Source organism: Macrobrachium nipponense, chromosome 7 (genome assembly GCF_015104395.2).
Source record: "Macrobrachium nipponense isolate FS-2020 chromosome 7, ASM1510439v2, whole genome shotgun sequence".
NCBI lineage: Eukaryota > Metazoa > Arthropoda > Malacostraca > Decapoda > Palaemonidae > Macrobrachium > Macrobrachium nipponense.
In genome coordinates, this window is record NC_061109.1 from 23,413,939 (window position 1) to 23,432,217 (window position 18,279).

At 45.3% G+C, this 18,279-nt stretch overlaps 1 protein-coding gene across 1 annotated transcript in view; it reads left to right on the forward strand.

The window, feature by feature from the left end:
• Positions 1–17,093, forward strand: part of LOC135217126 (procollagen-lysine,2-oxoglutarate 5-dioxygenase 1-like) — a 597,528-nt gene extending 580,435 nt beyond the window's left edge. Inside the window, exons 15-16 of the mRNA XM_064252833.1 lie at positions 12,939–13,064; positions 13,178–17,093. Of these exons, the coding sequence (XP_064108903.1) occupies positions 12,939–13,064; positions 13,178–13,333 (282 nt within the window). The 3' untranslated portion in view covers positions 13,334–17,093. The remainder of the gene's footprint in view (positions 1–12,938; positions 13,065–13,177) is intronic.
• Positions 17,094–18,279: the final 1,186 nt, after the last annotated feature.

Genomic DNA, 18,279 nt, shown 5'->3' on the forward strand with positions numbered 1-18,279 from the left:
TAAGGGACTAATTACCGCTGCTCACCTTCAGAGAACCTTTAACAGACCCATATGATGCCTAGTCTAGGTTCTCTGGTACTCCTCGACGCCATTAGTGGACTCGCAACGGCATTTCTTCACAGAAGTGTTTTGGCTTTCAGTCTTATGGTTTGGCCCGCCATTCACGACAATACGATGGAGAGTTCAGCGCATTCACTCAATTCCGCTGTGTCCGCCTCGACCCTGCGATCCACGAGACGATCCTTCTTCGCGCTCAAGTCCTCCTTGACGCCCATGCCCGCACCCCAGACGACCACACCGCCGGAGCCCCACCACGTCAAGCTGTTGCCCTTCTGCAGTGAGGATATCGCAACTTGGCTGCAGCGGGCAGAAATCCAGCTCTAGATCCTCGGCATCACCCGGGACTGCACCAAGGCAGACCTCATTGCCGGGGCCCTCACAGCAGATGCCTTCAAAGCTAGCACGGGGAGCTGCCCTACAAAGGCCTGAAGACGGAGCTCATCCAGGCCTTCTCCCTCCCAGTTCCCCAGCGAGCCACCCAAATTTTCTACCTCATGGTCAACCCCATGACCACCTTGGATCCCAGACTGGCCTGGCACAAGCTCCAGGACCTGGTCCTCCTGCCAGAGGGGAACCACCAAGGACGAAGGCAGGAGGTGAGCATCCTTCGCCAACTCTTCCTTCGCCAGCTCGCGCCTGAAGTCCAAAGCCAGAACCCTAATGCCGAGACCATGGAGATGGAAAGTCTGGTGCAGCAGGTTTTGCGCTATTTACCGCCACCCAAGCTGCAAAACCTCCTCTCCTCTGTCAGCCAACAACCTACAGCAGGAGGACACGGTTGGTGCAGCATACCAGCGATCGCCGAAGCCCCTCCCAGATGTCGGGTGGTGCAGCTTCCACCACCAGTTCGGCAGCAAGGCTCGTTAAAGGGATTTTGACGAAGGAAAAATCTATTTTTGGGCAATGACCTGTGTCGCTCCGTGAAATGGTTCCTTTGATACTATTTCTAAGGTATAAATATTGCTATTCATCCCAGAGAAAAAGAGAAACAATATAGTGCCAAGATAAATGGCTCGCTCACCTTTTAATAAAAGGTGTCGGTATAGATAAAGAGCGAGTGGATACCACTACCAGAGGTCCCTTGCCATTTAGCTTCTTCCTTCGACAAAACCCCTACTACGGAGGAGCCGAACTATAGCCCTCGCTACCCTCTACTACTACCGTGAGCGCCTCCGACGCCTGTGACGTCATTCCTGCAGATAGCACCCAAGCTTGGGGTAAGCAGGGTGAGGAATACTAACTACAGGGTGAGGTTTCACTGGGCGACACAGGTCATTGCCCAGAAATAGATTTTTCCTTCGTCAAAATCCCTTTTCTGGGCTTAGCCTGTGTCGCTCCGTGAAATAGTGCCAGAGAATTGGTTTCACCAAGCTTGGGGGACTGCACAGACATTAAGAAGGGTTAAAACAAACACCTGTAAGGTTAAATAGTATAATGAACAACTTAATGATACAAAAGCTTACAAAGCAAAGCTTAATTGTTAAACATCTTAAAACTACTAGATTAATAAACTTAAAACTACTAAGCCTACGATCTTAAAGATAATTAAAGGTAAACAAGTAGGCTATAGTAAAGAACATATAACTTGACAAATATACAATAACCGAGTGGACAGAGTCCCAAGCAAGTAACAATGAATGAAGCAACTACATCCAAGGTAATACATATATACTAGAGGCGACCTAACTAAGTAAGGGTGCAATGAGGCAGGTAGAAGGGAAGGCTACAAAGAAAGGGTAATAGATATTTCATGCAGTATTAAGGGCTTCCAAAGATTTTAAGTAGTGGGGTGTTTAAAAACTGCCGGAGATTTCCAGCCTGTATATTTCTTAAGTTCGTCAAAATTCATATGCTGAAAGTAATTAATAGATGTGGCCACTGCCCTTACAGCATGGGCATGAGGAAAGGAATCCGGGTTGGCCTGTTTAATAAAGTACAAAATTTATTGCCTGATCCCTTTTAAGGAAATCGTACCACCTTTTTCCCTAATGAATAATGGACCTGAAGATCTTAAGGTCGTTCTACCCAAGTAAGCTCTTAAAGAGTTAACAGGACTTGGAGAATTGTCCTGGGGAAGTGGTAGGATTTTCCATGGGGACCACTTATCTTGTGGATCCTCATTTTTGGCCAAAAACTGACGATCTGGGGATAGGAGAACTTCCCCTGAGGGAAGGAATTCAATGTGACCTGGTTCCCTTGATAGAGCCGACAGTTCTGAGATTCTAGCTCCTGAGGCTAGGCTTAGTAAAAATGAAATTTTCCTCAGGAGAGTTATGTAATTACAAGATTCATTATCAATTTCTGAGGCCAGTTTAAGAACATCATTCAGAAACCAAGAAACTGACTTAGGTCTCTTGGAGGGTCTAAGTCTAGCGCAAGCTTTTGGAATAGAGGAAAAGTAAGAATCCGTAAGGTCTATACCAAAACCAAATTGGAAGATCTTTTTAAGAGCTGATTTGGTAGTAGTAATAGTGCTTGCGGCCAGACCTTTCTCGAACAATGATCTAAAGAAGGATATGTCCAAATTTTTGGTCATGATTTGCGTGTCTCAGTCGTTAAGAAACATGGCTAGTTTCTTAACGGACGAGTCATATTGACTCAAGGTAGATTCCCTTTTATCTGACTCCAAGAATGAAATATTCTGGGGCTCAATATCCGCGTTCCTGCGAGCTGCAAACTTCATGAAGTCCATAAAGTTAGGGCTTTCTGAATTCTTGAGGAAGCGGACACAGTTTGCACTAACTGGGTTAGTCTGGGATTGGGAATCCGTAGGGGCCGGAGTCCCAATTCTAGAAGTAGAGGGAACCAATTGCTCTTGGGCCAATTGGGAGCTACTAGAGCCACCCGGCCTTTGAATGACGTGAGTTTGTTCAGTACTTTCAGAAGAAGATTCACCGGAGGAAATAGGTAAATCCTTTCCCATGCATTCCAATCTAGGACCATAGCATCCGTGGCATAAGCCAGAGGGTCCAGGTTGGGTGCCACATAACAAGGGATTTTGTGATTTGACTCTGTGGCGAAGAGATCTACCTGAAGCCCTGGGACTCTTTGACAGATCCAAGTGAACAAGTTTTTGTCCAAGGTCCACTCCGATTCCAACGGGACGGAGCGAGACAGAGCATCTGCTACTACGTTCCTTACCCCTGCTAGATGAGTGGCTGACTAGTGCCATTTGTTCCTGTCCACCAGAGAGAAAATGGCTATCAGGACGTGGTTCAAGTGGCTTGACTTGGATCCGCCTCTGTTTATGCAGTGGACTACTACCGCACTCTAGAACTAGCTTGACGTGTGATTTCTTGGATGGCCGGAGCCGTTTCAGAGTGAGAAACACTGCCATGGCTTCCAGTACATTGATATGTAGCTGGCAGAATGGTGAGGACCAGGTTCCCTTTACCTTTTTGTACTGCGAGTACCCTCCCCACCCGGTTAGTGAGGCGTCCGTGTGGATCACTAAAGACAGCGGGGGAAACTGAAGGGGTACTGCCTTTGATAGGTTCTTTACCTCCGTCCAACTGCGGAGACTTTTCCGTAAGATCGCCGGGATAGAGGCTAACTTGTCCTGGGATCTGCAGTTCGCTTTGGAATGCCAAACCCTGTTTATGTCCTTGAGTTTGGCTTTCAAAAGGATGTCCGTGACTGAGGCAAACTGGAGTGAGCCCAGGATCCTTTCCTGACTCCTCCGGGAGGTCTGACGTTGTTTGAGAAATTGCTTTGTGGATTTTGCTATTTCTTTCCTTTTCAACGGCGGGATTAATAGAGTATGTGACTGCAAGTTCCACTGAAGGCCTAACCACTGGAACCGAGATTCCGGTGTTAGCCTGGACTTGGTTTTGTTTATTTGAAAACCTAGGTGTTCTAGAAACTTAATCACTTTGACCGTTGCTTTCTTGCACTCTTTGGGGTTCTTTGCCCAAATGAGCCAATCGTCCAGATAAGCCACTAACATTATTCCTTGAGTCCTCAATTCTTGGACGACTGCTTCCGCCAATTTCGTAAAAATCCTGGGGGCGATGTTAAGCCCGAATGGCATTACTTTGAAGGCATAAGCCCTGTTTCCTAGTTTGAAGCCTAGGAATGGTCGGAAGTGTCTGGCTATTGGAACATGATAGTAAGCATCTGTAAGATCTATAGAGGTTGTGACGGCCCCACGGGTTAGTAAGGTCTGTACCTCCGAAACGGTCAGCATCCTGAACTTGTCGCAAGGAATGAATAAGTTCAGATGGGACAAGTCCAGGATAATTCTCCGCTTTCCTGAGTCTTTCTTTGGCACGCTGAACAAGTGTCCTTGAAATTTTAATTTCTGACTCTTGATACTACTCCTTTGAGAAGGAGGTCTTGAGTATACTCTATCAATTCCGCTGTTGGTTTCTGATAGAATTCGTTGGTTGGAGGAGGGCCCTCTAGCCAACTCCAACCTAGACCTTTGGTCACGATACTGTGAGCCCAAGGGCTGAACCTCCACCGGTGGCGGAAGAGGTACAGTCTCCCTCCTACCTTGGGACTCTCACTGCTGACTTACCGAGGGACGACCGCCGCGCGCTCCCCGGAAGCCTCTACCTCTGCTGGCGGCCCTGCCAGATCCTCTTTGGCGAGAGGCGCCCCTAGCCCTGCTGCCTCTGGCGAACCTATTAAACAGCTGAAAGCCTGAGCCTCAAAAGCCGAGTTATAGGCCGGCGAGACAGCGAAGGAGGTTGAAGGCTGGGGTTGCTGAGTTGGTGGAGTCAGCAGCAGGAACTGGTGTTGCTGCTGAGCCTTAGAGGAGGTGTGCTGCGATCCTTGAGGCACCTGCACTGCCTGGACCACAGAGCTTGCTGAGGAGCCTGGAAGGGCTGAAACTTCCGTGGCTTCTTCTTAAGCCTAGGGTTAGTGCCGGAAGATTCCGGCTTCCTCTTGGCCACTAGGCCCCACCTGACCTTGAGGCTCTGGTTTCACCTTGGATGCCTCATGCAAGACCTCTGCCACCACTGGAGTGGGGAAGAGGTCTGTCCCCCAAATTGAGGAGCGATGAGCTTATTAGGCTCATGCCGGATCATGGCCTCTGCCAGGACATGCTTCCTGCAATTCCTCCTTGCGACTAGGAAGTCATAAAGGTCGCACTGCATTGTGTGCAGTAGTCCCTTTGCAGTGACTTTGAACAACGGCTAGAGCCATCATCTCCGCCGTCGTCAAGGAGGAGAGGATCTTGCCAACCTAGTCCAGGCGTTGTACTCTGTCTGGAACAGAGATTCCGACAACCTGGGAAGCCTCTCACTAAAGAGAGTGGTGGCGCAGTCAGGCTTTAGTTTGCCTACTGTGAAGGTGGGCACCGCACCTTCAAAGTAAGCATCAGATCCGGGGATCAGAAGAGATGTGGGCTCTGTCTCCCGGAGCTGGGGCATAGGCTCGTCCCTAAGAGCCACCTGGTAGGTCGCTTCCACTACCTTGAGGGTAAGTGGGAGCGGAGTGCCTTCCACCGTTCGTAAAGATGGTGAAAGGGCTTCTGAAGGTGGTGAGGCGAGAGTTCTCACACTCCCACTCTTCTAGGCTCCTCAGCCAAGTCTGTTGTGCCTGCTCCCGAGGAAGGATTACAGTCTCCTTGGGGACTTTATCCTCTCTCATCATGGCTGCGTCTGTTAGCCGGACGTAGCCCATGAATGGAGGTTGAAGGTCTTTGGGGTGGAACTCAAAGTCTTCCAGCCTTCGAGTTCCAATGCCCTCAATCAACAGCATCCCGTTGATAAAGGTAGCGTGGGCTGCAATCCTCCAGGGATTGGCAGGCTTAAAGTCCGGAAGCTGGGATGAGTCCGGCATGACGGAAGGCACTACCCCCTACACGGACTGTGAAGGCCCTGCCGCGATCGAGTCCTGAATGCCCGTCATAGCATTCTCCTGGGCCGTTAGTCGCTCCGCTAGGGACTGGATCGACTGACCCAAGGCCTCTACCGAGCTTGAAAGCTGGGAGAGGATCGCCCCAAACCTGGCGTTCACCAGGTTCCCGACGACATCTCCCACCTTCTCCAATATGTTGGAGGAGAAAGCTTCGGGGTCGAAGGAGGGTGCCTGAGCCTTCTCCTTCCAAGACCTATGCTTGGGGGATCTTGATGCCTAGGAAGAAGCCACCCTTGATCTGTCCGCCCCGGGATGGAGAGCCGAGGGCTTAGTGACAGTCGAAGGAGCTGGCTTCTTTGGCAAGGACTTCACGAGAGTCTTACTCATAGAAGATTTTACCTTGGGGATCACAGAAGAAGACTTTGGTCGCACTGACGGCTGCTTCTCCGTGAAGCCCCGGAAATAAGTAGAAGTAGACGGAGCAGGAGAAGGAGAAGAAGGGGAAGGACTCAAGGAAAGCCCCTGAGTCCCCCCAGAGCCTGCCTCAACTACACCCTTACCTGTGCCCATGACTTCGACAGCCATACGCTCGATGTCTAGGTTAAGGGCCGCGACATCCCCTGCGACGTCCTCAGTCAAGTCCCCTTCCACCGGGAGCGATACTAGGGCTTGAATATCAGCGATGAGGGGGGCGGCAAACAGGGGGTCGACCACGGACCCTTTCTTCACGCTGGGGAAGATGAGGTCCGCCATGTCCTGGGCCAGGATATATGGACAACCCTTGGGAGAGTTCCTCCCAAAACTCCCGACCCAGGCCTTCAGCGACGTCAGTGCCGCCTTCCCTTTATCATCAGAGTCCTGCAAGAGAGGGTTAGAATTAAAAAGAGGCAACGACCGGGGTTGTAACTGAATAATCAATTAATAAGTCAGTATATACACATATGAGAGTATAACAAATAATGTAACAGGACCCAAAATAAACACCTTGCAGCGGTGAGTAAAACTTACCCCGGTGGAGGCTTCGCCAACCAAGGTATAACATGTGAGGCACCCTTCGTGGTGCCACACTAGAAAGTCCTCCACTCTCACGGCGCACCCGGCGTGGGAGCGACAGACCTCGTGGCCGCAGGGGTCCTGCAGGACTGCATTGCAGCCTGCTTCCTGACAGCAAAGGACCTGTAAGTCAAAGGATACATGAGTATCGATGACAACCTCCGGGAGGTATTAAATCTAGTATATAAGTACACGTAGGCGCCGGAGTGGAGCCAACGAGTAATTGATACATATAGTAGGTAAGCAACATGTAACTATATTACACTAGCGCCGTAATAATATAACTAAATAAGGTACATGAGACTGCATATGGTTATAACATAAAAAGGCGGTCATAGGAGGGTATCTGTCCCATTGTTATACTTTCTCCCGAGGTAACACGTTAATGTAAGGGAGAGGCGTGTTAACTCCGCTGGGGGCCGGAGTAGGGCTACCATTTATTTATGAAAGCCTACCCGAGCCCTCAAGACGTGAAACAGGGAAACGCATAACATGAGACAGAACCCATGGAGTACAACTCTGGACCTAATATAATAATAATAATAATAATAATAATAATAATAATAATAATAATAATATGAGTGTGCTATGTAGGATACGGACGAACCGTAAGAAGGGCCTGGAGTAGGGCCGAGGCCCATATGACAACCCTAACTCATGTATCAGTCCGGTGGTGGCTGGAGCTGAAACCGCCGGAGCGGGGAGAAAGAGAGAGGGTTATGAGGGTTGTATCGTGGCGGTGGAGCGGGGGGCATGGGAGGGGAACCCCACATCCCCTGCCTGAAGGCCGACCGAGGTACGGTATGAGGGAGGGGGATGGCCCCAAGCCCCGAGCGAAGCGACTGAGTACAGCAGGCCTGAGCGCTGGGAGGATCCTCCCCCACCACCTACGCGAGCCCTCCCCCTCTCATGCAGACTCGGGTAGCTAGCTGTGAACGAGTGAGTCATCACACCACCAGGGTGGGTGGGCATGGTACGGAGGGGGAGAGGCAAGGGGGAGGGAGGGGGACAGCAACAGGGTGTCTCGTACGCAATCGACCAGGAGCCCTCCCGGCTGGGTGAACAGACACGCGGTGAGGAAGGCCAGGCGATCACAGTGGCCCATAGGCCAACCAAGTCATACATAGCAACACAATAAAATAACCATAGTAAATAAATAGATATACAATAATGACAATTAAATAGCTAGGCTAACACGGGGGAAAGGAAATGAAATGAGATAACGAGAGAAAGCATGTCCAGAGGGGTAGGCTAATCGCAAATCTGACGATTTGGGTATGCTAGCCTAACCCAATGCGGCTAGTCGGTATGCTGTACCGTGATCGGGAACAGGAGACTAGGAGCAAGGACTAAAACGAAAGAACACAGTCCTAACGTAATTACACTCCTAACAAGAAACGGAATCTGGCTAGGCTAGGCTAAGATCCAAAACTTGCGGTCGGAGTACGGGGTCCCCGTGAAAGACTAGACTAAGTAATAAAATCAAGCTAGCTGCAGGAAATCAATATCAAACAGTCATAGATATCATAAAAATACTGCTAAAACAGTCATAGATATCATAAAAATACTGCTAAAAGGTAATTCTGAGGTATGGGAGACCAAAAGAGTACCAAGACCGCCATGCAATCGGGAGGAGAAGACGGCGTGGGAACGATGACACTCCCGCTACCTTATCTCCTCTTCAAAACAAAAACAAGGAAGATCTTCATAAAATGAGATCTAAAAACCTTAAAGCAGTACTTAACTTAGATGCAGAAGCTTGAGCCATCATGATGGTTGTAGAAAATTCCAAAAATAGCAAGAGCACAGCACAAAAACAAGAAGCGTGTGGTCGCTACAATGGCTATCAAAGTAATGACGTCACAGGCATCGGAGGCGCTCACGGTAGTAGTAGAGGGTAGCGAGGGCTATAGTTCAGCTCCTCCGTAGTAGGGGTTTTGTCGAAGGAAGAAGCTAAATGGCAAGGGACCTCTGGTAGTGGTATCCACTCGCTCTTTATCTATACCGACACCTTTTATTAAAAGGTGAGCGAGCCATTTATCTTGGCACTATATTGTTTCTCTTTTTCTCTGGGATGAATAGCAATATTTATACCTTAGAAATAGTATCAAAGGAACCATTTCACGGGGCGACACAGGCTAAGCCCAGAAATGCAAGCGCCCTTGCTCCCTCCGCCCTTCAAAAAACGACGGAGGCAGCTCCCAAAAACAAAACAAGCCCCCATGGCAGCACCAGTAACGAAGTCCCAACCCAGGGACTTCTATGTTCAGGACAACATCTCTGGCCTCAGGATGCTGGTTGACACTGGTGCCATGCATTCGGTGTTCCCTTCATCTGCAGAGGATTGCAGCTGTGCCCCTGACGACCCGACAGCCCTTGTAGCTGCAAACAGGACACCCATCCGGACCTACAGCACCAGGGCCCAGACGATGGTATTCCTGGGCCGGACCTACACCTGGCCCTTCGTCCTCGCCAATGTACAGACCCCTCTCCTGGGGGCAGATTTTCTCACCCACCACAGCCTCTTGGTGGACATGGCCCGCCAGGACCTTCTTGATACCGAGACCTGCCTCTCCCGCCTACTCACCAGAGGACCAATGGCGCCCACCATCTGCTCCATCCTTTCCCACTAAAGATATGCCTCCCTTCTCCAGGAGTTCCCGGCCGTCTTCCGCCCCAAGCTTCGCCAGGTGGCTGGGGCCTTGCCCGAGCACGGTGTCTTCCACCATATTGAGACCAAGGGCCCTCAATACACGCCAAGTTCCGCTGCCTCCCGCCGAAGCTCCTCCAGGAAGCCAAGGCCTTGTTCAAAGAAATGGAGAAGATGGGGATCTGTAAAAAGGCAGCGAGTCTGTGGGCGTCCCCCCTCCACATGGTGAAGAAGGCAGACGGTATGTGGAGGCCCTGTGGTGACTACCGGCGTCTGAACCTCATCACCACGCCCGACAGCTACCCCCTGCCAAACATGCAGATCCTCACCAGGCCCCTCCATGGCGCCAAGGTCTTCTCCAAGATCGACTTATTCAAGTCATATTTTCACGTCTCAGTCCATCCCAATGACATTCCAAAGAACAGCGATCATCATGCCTTTTGGATCCTTCGTGTTCGCCTTCTCCAGCTTCCATTCAATGCCACATGGACAGTATCCTCAGTGACTTACTGTTCTGCGTCTGCTACGTGGACGATATTCTAATCTTTTCCAGATCGCCGGAGGAGCACCTGAACAACATCCTGGCCATCCTCAAGCCCCTGCAGGAGAACGGACTTGTCGTCTGTTTTGACAAATGCACCTTTGGTGCCGAGAAGGTGGATTTCCTCAGCCACGAAATTACTGCAGCAGGAGTTTGTCCCATGGCATCAAAGGAGGCCACAGTGGAGAAGTTCCTGACACCGACAACCATCAAGGCCCCTCCAAGAATTCATCAGGATGGTCTACCAGGCCGTCCGCCACTTCAAATATCTTCTGGAGGGCTTCCCCTTCACCATAAGGATGGACAACCAGCCACTGGTCTACGCCTTTGTCAAGGCGGGTGACGCCTGGTCCACAAGGCAGCAACGTCATCTCGCGGCCGTCTCCGAGTTCAGGTGCTCCATCGAGCATGTCCCCAGCGGAAGAATTCCTGTAACTGACGCCCTCTCAAGGGTCTAGATCAACTCCCTTCACCTCGGTATCGACTACAAAGACCTAGCGCATGAACAAGTCTCCGATCCCGAAGTACCACCATCACTGCCCTTCGCTGGGAGGACATCACCTTCATCCCCCTCCAGGATGATGCTCCTCTGCAATACCAGCACAGGACGCCCTCGTCCCCTGATACCCGCCTGCTGCAGGAAACAGGTGTTCGCCGTCATTTATGGCCTCTCGTACCTGTCGCCTCACACAACAACCAGGCTCCTGACAGAGAAGTTTGTGTGGCACGGCATCAGGAGGGACACTCAGGAGTGGGCCAGAAACTTCATCGGGTGCCGCAGTAGCAAGACGGGAAGGCACACCAAATCGGGGATAGGCTCTTTTCCCCAGCCCAGGCGAAGATTCGGACACATCCACGTCGAGGTCGTCGGGCCTCTTCCTCCATCAGACCGTGCCAGATGCCTCCTGACAGTGATCAAACAGTCTACCAGGTGACCCAAGGCCGCCACCCAGATATCAGAAGTCACCGCAGATGTGTGTGCCAAAGCCTTCGTGATCAGCTGGATCAGCAGCTTCGGAGTGCCCAACGACGTCACGACGGACCTAGGACCCGCCTTCACATCAGAACTCTGGTCTTCCCTGGCATGCCTGATGGAGATCGAGCACCACACCACGACGTCCTATAATCCCGCAGCCAACGGCATGGTGGAAAAGGTCCACCACTCCTCAAGGCTTCCTTAATGGCACACTGCCAGGGCCCCGATTGGAAGGCAAAGCTTCCCTGGATCCTCCTCGGTCTCCATACCGCCCCAAGAGCCAGCGGTGACCCTTCCCCAGCAGAGAAGGTGTACGGGGAGACCCTGACACTGCCAGGCAAATTCTTCCCCGCCAACAGCGACGATCCTGATATTCCCCTGGCTAGGTTGCGTGCAGCCACCCGGAAGTTCGTTCCCTGCCGAGAGACGTACATCGACAGGACGAAATCGAAGCAGTTCTGCCCGTGAGCCCTGGACTTCTGCAGGTTCATCTTCGTGAGGAACGACAAGGCCCTACCAGGGCCTGCACCATGTTGTCCATTGGGAGGAGAAGGCATTCCTTGTGTCAATTGGCGGCCGCAAGGACTGGGTCTCGATAGATAGATTGCCTCAAGCCCGCCATCATCCCCGACGAAGACGACCTCGCAGTAGGCCCTCACGAAACCCCAATGCCGCTGGTTCCTGACAGTACCCCTATAAACATCGTCGAGGCCGCCCAAGGAAAGCAGTTGAACCCCCCAGGCCCACTAACCGGGGGCAGCATCCTACTTTCCGACCCTCAAGACGACGAGGACACACAAGACACCCCTCAATTGAGGGAATCTCGAACCCAAGGACTCCTTCAGCTCCCCGCAAGATTCCGTTAGTCATCCAACGATTATTGTGTTGGGGGGGAGTATTTGTAAGGATGACATTCGGGTGAATGTTCGCCCTTCCATTGTTAAAATCTCTATCTATACCCACATGTTCTCTCTTTTCTTTCAGGAACTAAAATGTAGAGTATTTTACGCCCTTTCTTTTGATAAAATCTCTATCTATACCCACATGTTCTCTCTTTTCTTTCAGGAACTAAAATGTAGAGTATTTTACGCCCTTTCTTTTGATGTACATATGTCGGGAATCCGTTCCCTCTATGTAAAATTATTCATGTAGTTTTGTCTGTGAAGAAACACATTCACAGTTGGGGCTCTGTCCCTTTTTGTTTATGTTTATTCGTGTGTGCGTGACGGACACTACACTTCGTCCGGCGTCCGTCCGCACGCTGCCTTATGTACAGCCTCATTTGCCAAATAAAGTTAGACCGTTCGCTCTCCTTGAATTGCTCAGACCTCACAATAGCACCTGGTGAGCAGTGTCAGCCACCAAGTATTTGAGGGGCAAGTGTAAATTCCATTTTATAGTACCCTACTTCATGCTCAAGGCTAACACTAATTCTAGATCTGTGTTACTGTCTGCGGGAAAATTTAGTCTTTCATTTTAGATATATGTATTGCACCATCTTTCAAAAAAAATAAGTCTGTTATTTTAGATCCATTTTACTACTGCCTTTCAAAAAATAGTCTCCAGTTGTCTCATTTTTTAAATATTTATCTCCAAAAAGTTTTAAGTGTATCTGTTTTTGGAAATGCATGAGAAAACTGTTCATGATTTTACTACTTGTAGATATGTCACCTCTTGCTTTGAAAGAATTATGTTAAGAGGATTATGTTATCCATATTATACCTAAGTAAAGCATGATAATCTGTATGATGTTATTGCTTAAGAAACTTTGTAGTATTGCACAGAAAGTGGATTTGGTTTAATTACATACTTTTAAGCAACCATCTGTTTTAATTATTTCAACTTTACAGGCTCGAGCAATAATGAACTTTATCGTGCGTTACAAACCTACTGAGCAACCATTCCTTAGACCACATCATGATTCTTCAACTTACACTATCAATGTGGGTCTGAATAACCCTCACATTGACTATGAGGTAAGTTTTAATGAAATATTGATATAACTTATTATTTATTCCAGTGCTAATAAATTGAAGTGCTCTGCAGGTTTACACAATATTGAAAATTGGCCATATACTCTTTTCTTCAGGGTGGTGGTGCTCACTTCATCAGATACAACTGTTCAGTTGTAAATACCCGTGTGGGATGGGCATTGATGCATCCTGGTAGACTGACTCATTACCATGAAGGGCTTCCAACAACAAAAGGGACAAGATACATAATGGTCTCATTCATTGATCCTTAAAATCTTAAGTTACTAATGCTCTTTTTCAATTTCAAGTTAGTAAAAGTGCTTGAAAGGATGTTTTCAAGTTGATAATGGTGCTCACAAATTGCAAACTTCTTATTTTTACTTATGCACACATGCCTGCTTAAGTGAGTTCACAGTACAGAATAGCTCCTAATGCCAGCAAAGCAATAATTAAAATGGGGGTATCTTTACTGGTCTTACCCATAAAATGTTTTGTTCATCAGTGCAATTTAACTTTGATGTCTACCCTCTTGTCCTCAGGTCACTTGTTTTACCCTTTTTTAATAATCAGATCACTGGCATGTGTCTTTTTATTGTTTAGGATTGTGAGGAGTGTTTAATATAATCAAAATTAGGTGAGATTGGGTTTTCATTTCTTTTTAAAGTGTGTGTTAATGCCTGTGAATATAGGTTTATCAGATATGTATTGTACTCATTATTTATAAACCAGTTTTGTTGAGCATTGTCATGTGTATTCATATGTTTGTATGAGTTTTATACATTGAAAGTATGATATTAGGTTTTTATAGTTTTTATGAATTATTTATAGGATTATAATTTCTAGTATTGAGTTTTATACAGTTTTGAAAAAATTGCAGATATTAAGCTATGACAATTTTTGAGTTATTTATAGAATTTTAAAGTGCCATTATGGTAATTGATGGGCTCCGGTACGCCTGCATATGAATCCACTTGGATATTCTTGGGATGTTATTTCTTTGGCACCTGTAATCCTGAACTTGGGAGACCCCATGTCCATGAGATTGTAACTGTGGTTAATGAGGCATGTGTCCCATCCCCTGTTAATTTCCATTGTGGAAAAACCTGCTCTGCATACAGTGCTGGGAAAAAATTAGGTCCATTGTAATAAACTTGACCTCTGTAAATCCAAATTTCTTCTTGTCTTTTTTACACTCTCTTTTGCCATTTTTGGGAGAGTTATTTTTTATCTCTGCTCCAGTGGTCTTTATCCTCTTACCCTTAATTTCTGTAGTTCATGTAATCTTTCTCTTGTCCTCACAAAAGGTCTTTAGGGGTCTTACAACCTTAAATGAATAAAGTATCAGAACTAAATATATGTTAGCATTATACTTGAAGGTTTTGGTACATAGTATCAATTACTACACTTACACTTCTTAGAAACATGCTGGTTCAAGCCCCAGCCCCCCAAAAATTACCACACTTATGCTTTAAACTCCATTCTGTTAATTTAATCTGTAGCTTCCTGAAAAAATTAATTTCATACCTCAACTTAGCCTACTTTCTCAGATTCTTTAATTCATTGAACCCAGGCCACTTCTTTTGGACCGCAGTATGGCTTCTACTAGTCATCTTCTTTGGAACTTCAGTTATTTCTCCAATGTGTACAGTAGTCTTACTTATGTCTCTCTTAGCTTAAACTTCAGGGTTTTAATTATTCACAACATTAAGTGTTACTGATTACATGGCTAGTGCTGGTTCTCCTCTTTTGTTGACAATTTTCTATTTTATCATCAACAAGTCTCTCTATTTTATACTTTATTATCTCTGACAAGCCTCAGACAATTTTGGGATGAGAGTATTTGCAGCTATTCAGCACTGTTTTTTCATTGGTCTTGACCAATCTTGTGGGCATAAATTAAAATAAGTATCGTGTTTTTATGAAAAAAATAATTTTAAAATTGTGTTTTTTCATCAAAGACTAATCTGCTTGTTAAATGGCAAATTCAACATATGTGTATAAAGAGCTCTGCTCTGACTTTTATTGGTGTCCCAGCAATAAGAATTTTATAATGTTGCATGTAATTTCAATATAGTCTATGTATATCATAGTACGTAGTATTGTACGTACCAGTCATTTTTCTTTATTCCCTGTATACCTTACATTTTAAATATAATTCCATTTAAAAATATATGAAATGCAGTATTTTACTGTAGACATGAATGTCACAAATATTTCTATTAGGAAAGCACAAAATCCCTCCTTGAAGAAGATTAACTGTTGTGGATAATGTAGTGTCAGAAAACTGAAATGACTTTGCCATGCAGTACCATATACATATAGGAAATAGTTAGTGCAAATTCCCATTCACAGAAAAACCTCAAGTGATTTATCCTCAATAAATGAAAACTGTATATTCAATGAAATATTGAACAGTTAAATGTGTCACCTAACCCACTAGTTCCGACTTTCATGGCACCTCATACCCTTTGACCAGGTTTCTTGTTCTTCACAGCTTACTCCACAAATACAGTATATATGTAGTTGTATCGGTGGGTAAACTATCTTTTGGGATAGATTCAGAGCAAATATAGCTACAATTGTTATTTTTATTATGTGTTGAGTTTACACTTTTTACATACAGTATCTATCTCCCTAAATCTATCCTATTTTTCTTACACCTCATTCTAGACAGTGGACTGTTTCTAATTATACCATTAATACCCCTCATGTAACCAAGAGTGTTGGAGGTAGTTGTCTGGACTCATTGATAGAGAGAAGGGACAGGTAGGGGGATCTGTAAAATAACGGAATAATATATAGAATATTAATTTCTTTGTAATGAAAGATTGTATAGTATCTGGCAAATTAGAAGTTGTGAAAAGTAACATTGTTTATGATTTATTAAGGTCATAGCTTGTACAGTTTGGGCTGGTCAGATCAAATATACTTCACCAACCCCATCCTCTTAGCATAGAAGCAGATGCCTATCAATTCTATGCAATGAAGAAAGAACTGTGCATGTAGATTATGCTAGTATAATCCTTTCCCTCTATACTGGATTCATTTCCCTAAGGTTCTCCGAATTTCTCATCACATGTATCTTTTTTAATTGATCCATTTTGAGGGTGGACCAAAAAAATGGCAAGAGTGGTCACCCTAACTCAAAACAATACATAAGATAGGCCCAATGATGATAGCAATTTATTTTTTGTGCGCTATATGTGAAAGAACAATAGATCAAATTGGAATCATGGAGTATGACAGATGCAAGAAATTGGTCTGGTCATTGAGTCAACATTAAATGAGCATAGGAAAAATTACATAAAACAAATAAGTATTAAAGCAATAAAAATGTCAGAATAATGAAAATTTGATTCTTGTTACAGTACATGAAATTGTGAAAATCCTAGGTTTAATTGTCTCAAATAGACTATTCTTTGCTAACTGATATCTGTCAAATACGTACTCCTTTTTTTAAATTCTTTAATTCCATTAAGATTTAATTTCTCTGAAATTAGGTGAAACTAGTATCTATACTCCTTTTGATAGTTGTTGGCTATAACACTTTTCATCGTAGTTAGCTAATAGGTCTTTTATCTAATTCAAATCTTTCTGCATGAACTGTCTCTACTTCATTTCTGGCTTCTCTTGCATACAGGTGACAAGTACTTTTAACTTGGGAATAAACTATCCTTAACACAAAGTCTAAAGTGTGTGGCAAACATCTCTTAGAACCAGTCTCAACAAAATCTTTTGGCCTCTTCTATAATTGTGAACGTTTGCCAGTTTTCAGTAATAATCATAATAAAATTGTCATTAAAATGGGTTCCTTTATAGAGGTACACTCTGCTGCATATGAAATAATAAATAAGTGCTTGTCAGGAGCACAAAATCAGAAATAGTGGGAAAGGTGAAAAGCTAGAAAGGAGGAGGGTTAATTGTTATATTTAAGAACAGCCTATAGAATTGAGAAAGTTAGTACAAAAAACATGTTTCAATTAAATGTAAATGGAGAAATATACTGTGTATTAAAAAGGTAAGATTATGGCAGAGTGTGTTTTAATACCTTTGTTTTCTAATATAAAAAAACTATATTGTGCAACTTCTGACCTTCACAAACTTTTTATACTTATGTCTTTTAAACCATTGACCTTCACAAACTTTTTAATCTTATGTCTTTTAAACCGTTAACTACAAATATCATGGTGCACAAGCAATTCCATGTAAGTTATTATAATGGGACTTGCAGTGATATAGTTTTGTTATTGGTATGATTAATATCAATCAGTTATTTATATTTTCTTTCTTCTAGTTACATATTACCTCAGTGCTGATATAAGAATTACTTATGATCTCTTACTTCAAGCAATAAACAAAAGGAGAGGACCACTAATAGTAGTGTCATCAATTTACCTCATGTGGTGTACTGTAGGCATTACTAAAGGGTGTTTGCTGCATCCCATCTGCCCTAGCTGCACCAACTCTTTATCCTTTTACTTTACAACCATTCCCACATCCTTCTATCTGGTTGCCCAACTGTTATGATACTTATAAGTGCAGCTGTGAAGTTCTCCAAGTTTCATTTATTTCTTGAATCTCTTTTTGGCTTGCTGTCCAAGCGCGCCAACTTCCCGCTCATTGTCGTAAGCGCTGAATGGCTGAAAGTGCTCTAGTGCTTAGCTCTATAGCCTTCATATTATGATTCATTCATTCATTCATTAAAAAGGGGAGGTGCAGAGCAGGATTAAGTTACAAAAATAAACTTTTACATTACAGCATCTAACAAGATTTACAATAATAGAAAGAAATAAGTCTGAATGAAGGGATAATCTCTGCAGAAAGGCAGCCATATGTTCTCACACATATTTTGAGAGAAGCAATAATCTGATAACCTAGAAAAATAAAAATTGTCTTAGAAAATTTGTCATATTTCCATCATACCATCCATTGTTAGCTAAATGAAAATAATATGGCACTGACAGCATAAATTGAAATTAAGTTTGGTAGTATATGTAAGGAAGCACTAGAAATGAATTAGTACTTAGTGACCCATCAACATGGTGCCAGCAAGATAGGAGCGGTCATAGATATGGTGACTAATGATGAGGATAAAGCCCACACCTAGGAGGAGGGTGACCTAAAGATGCAATTATGGTTTTCAAAAGCACACCAAAAGTGACATGTGGTTCCTCTCTCTATTCCCATTGAGAGATGCATGGCTCTGTCAAATACAAAA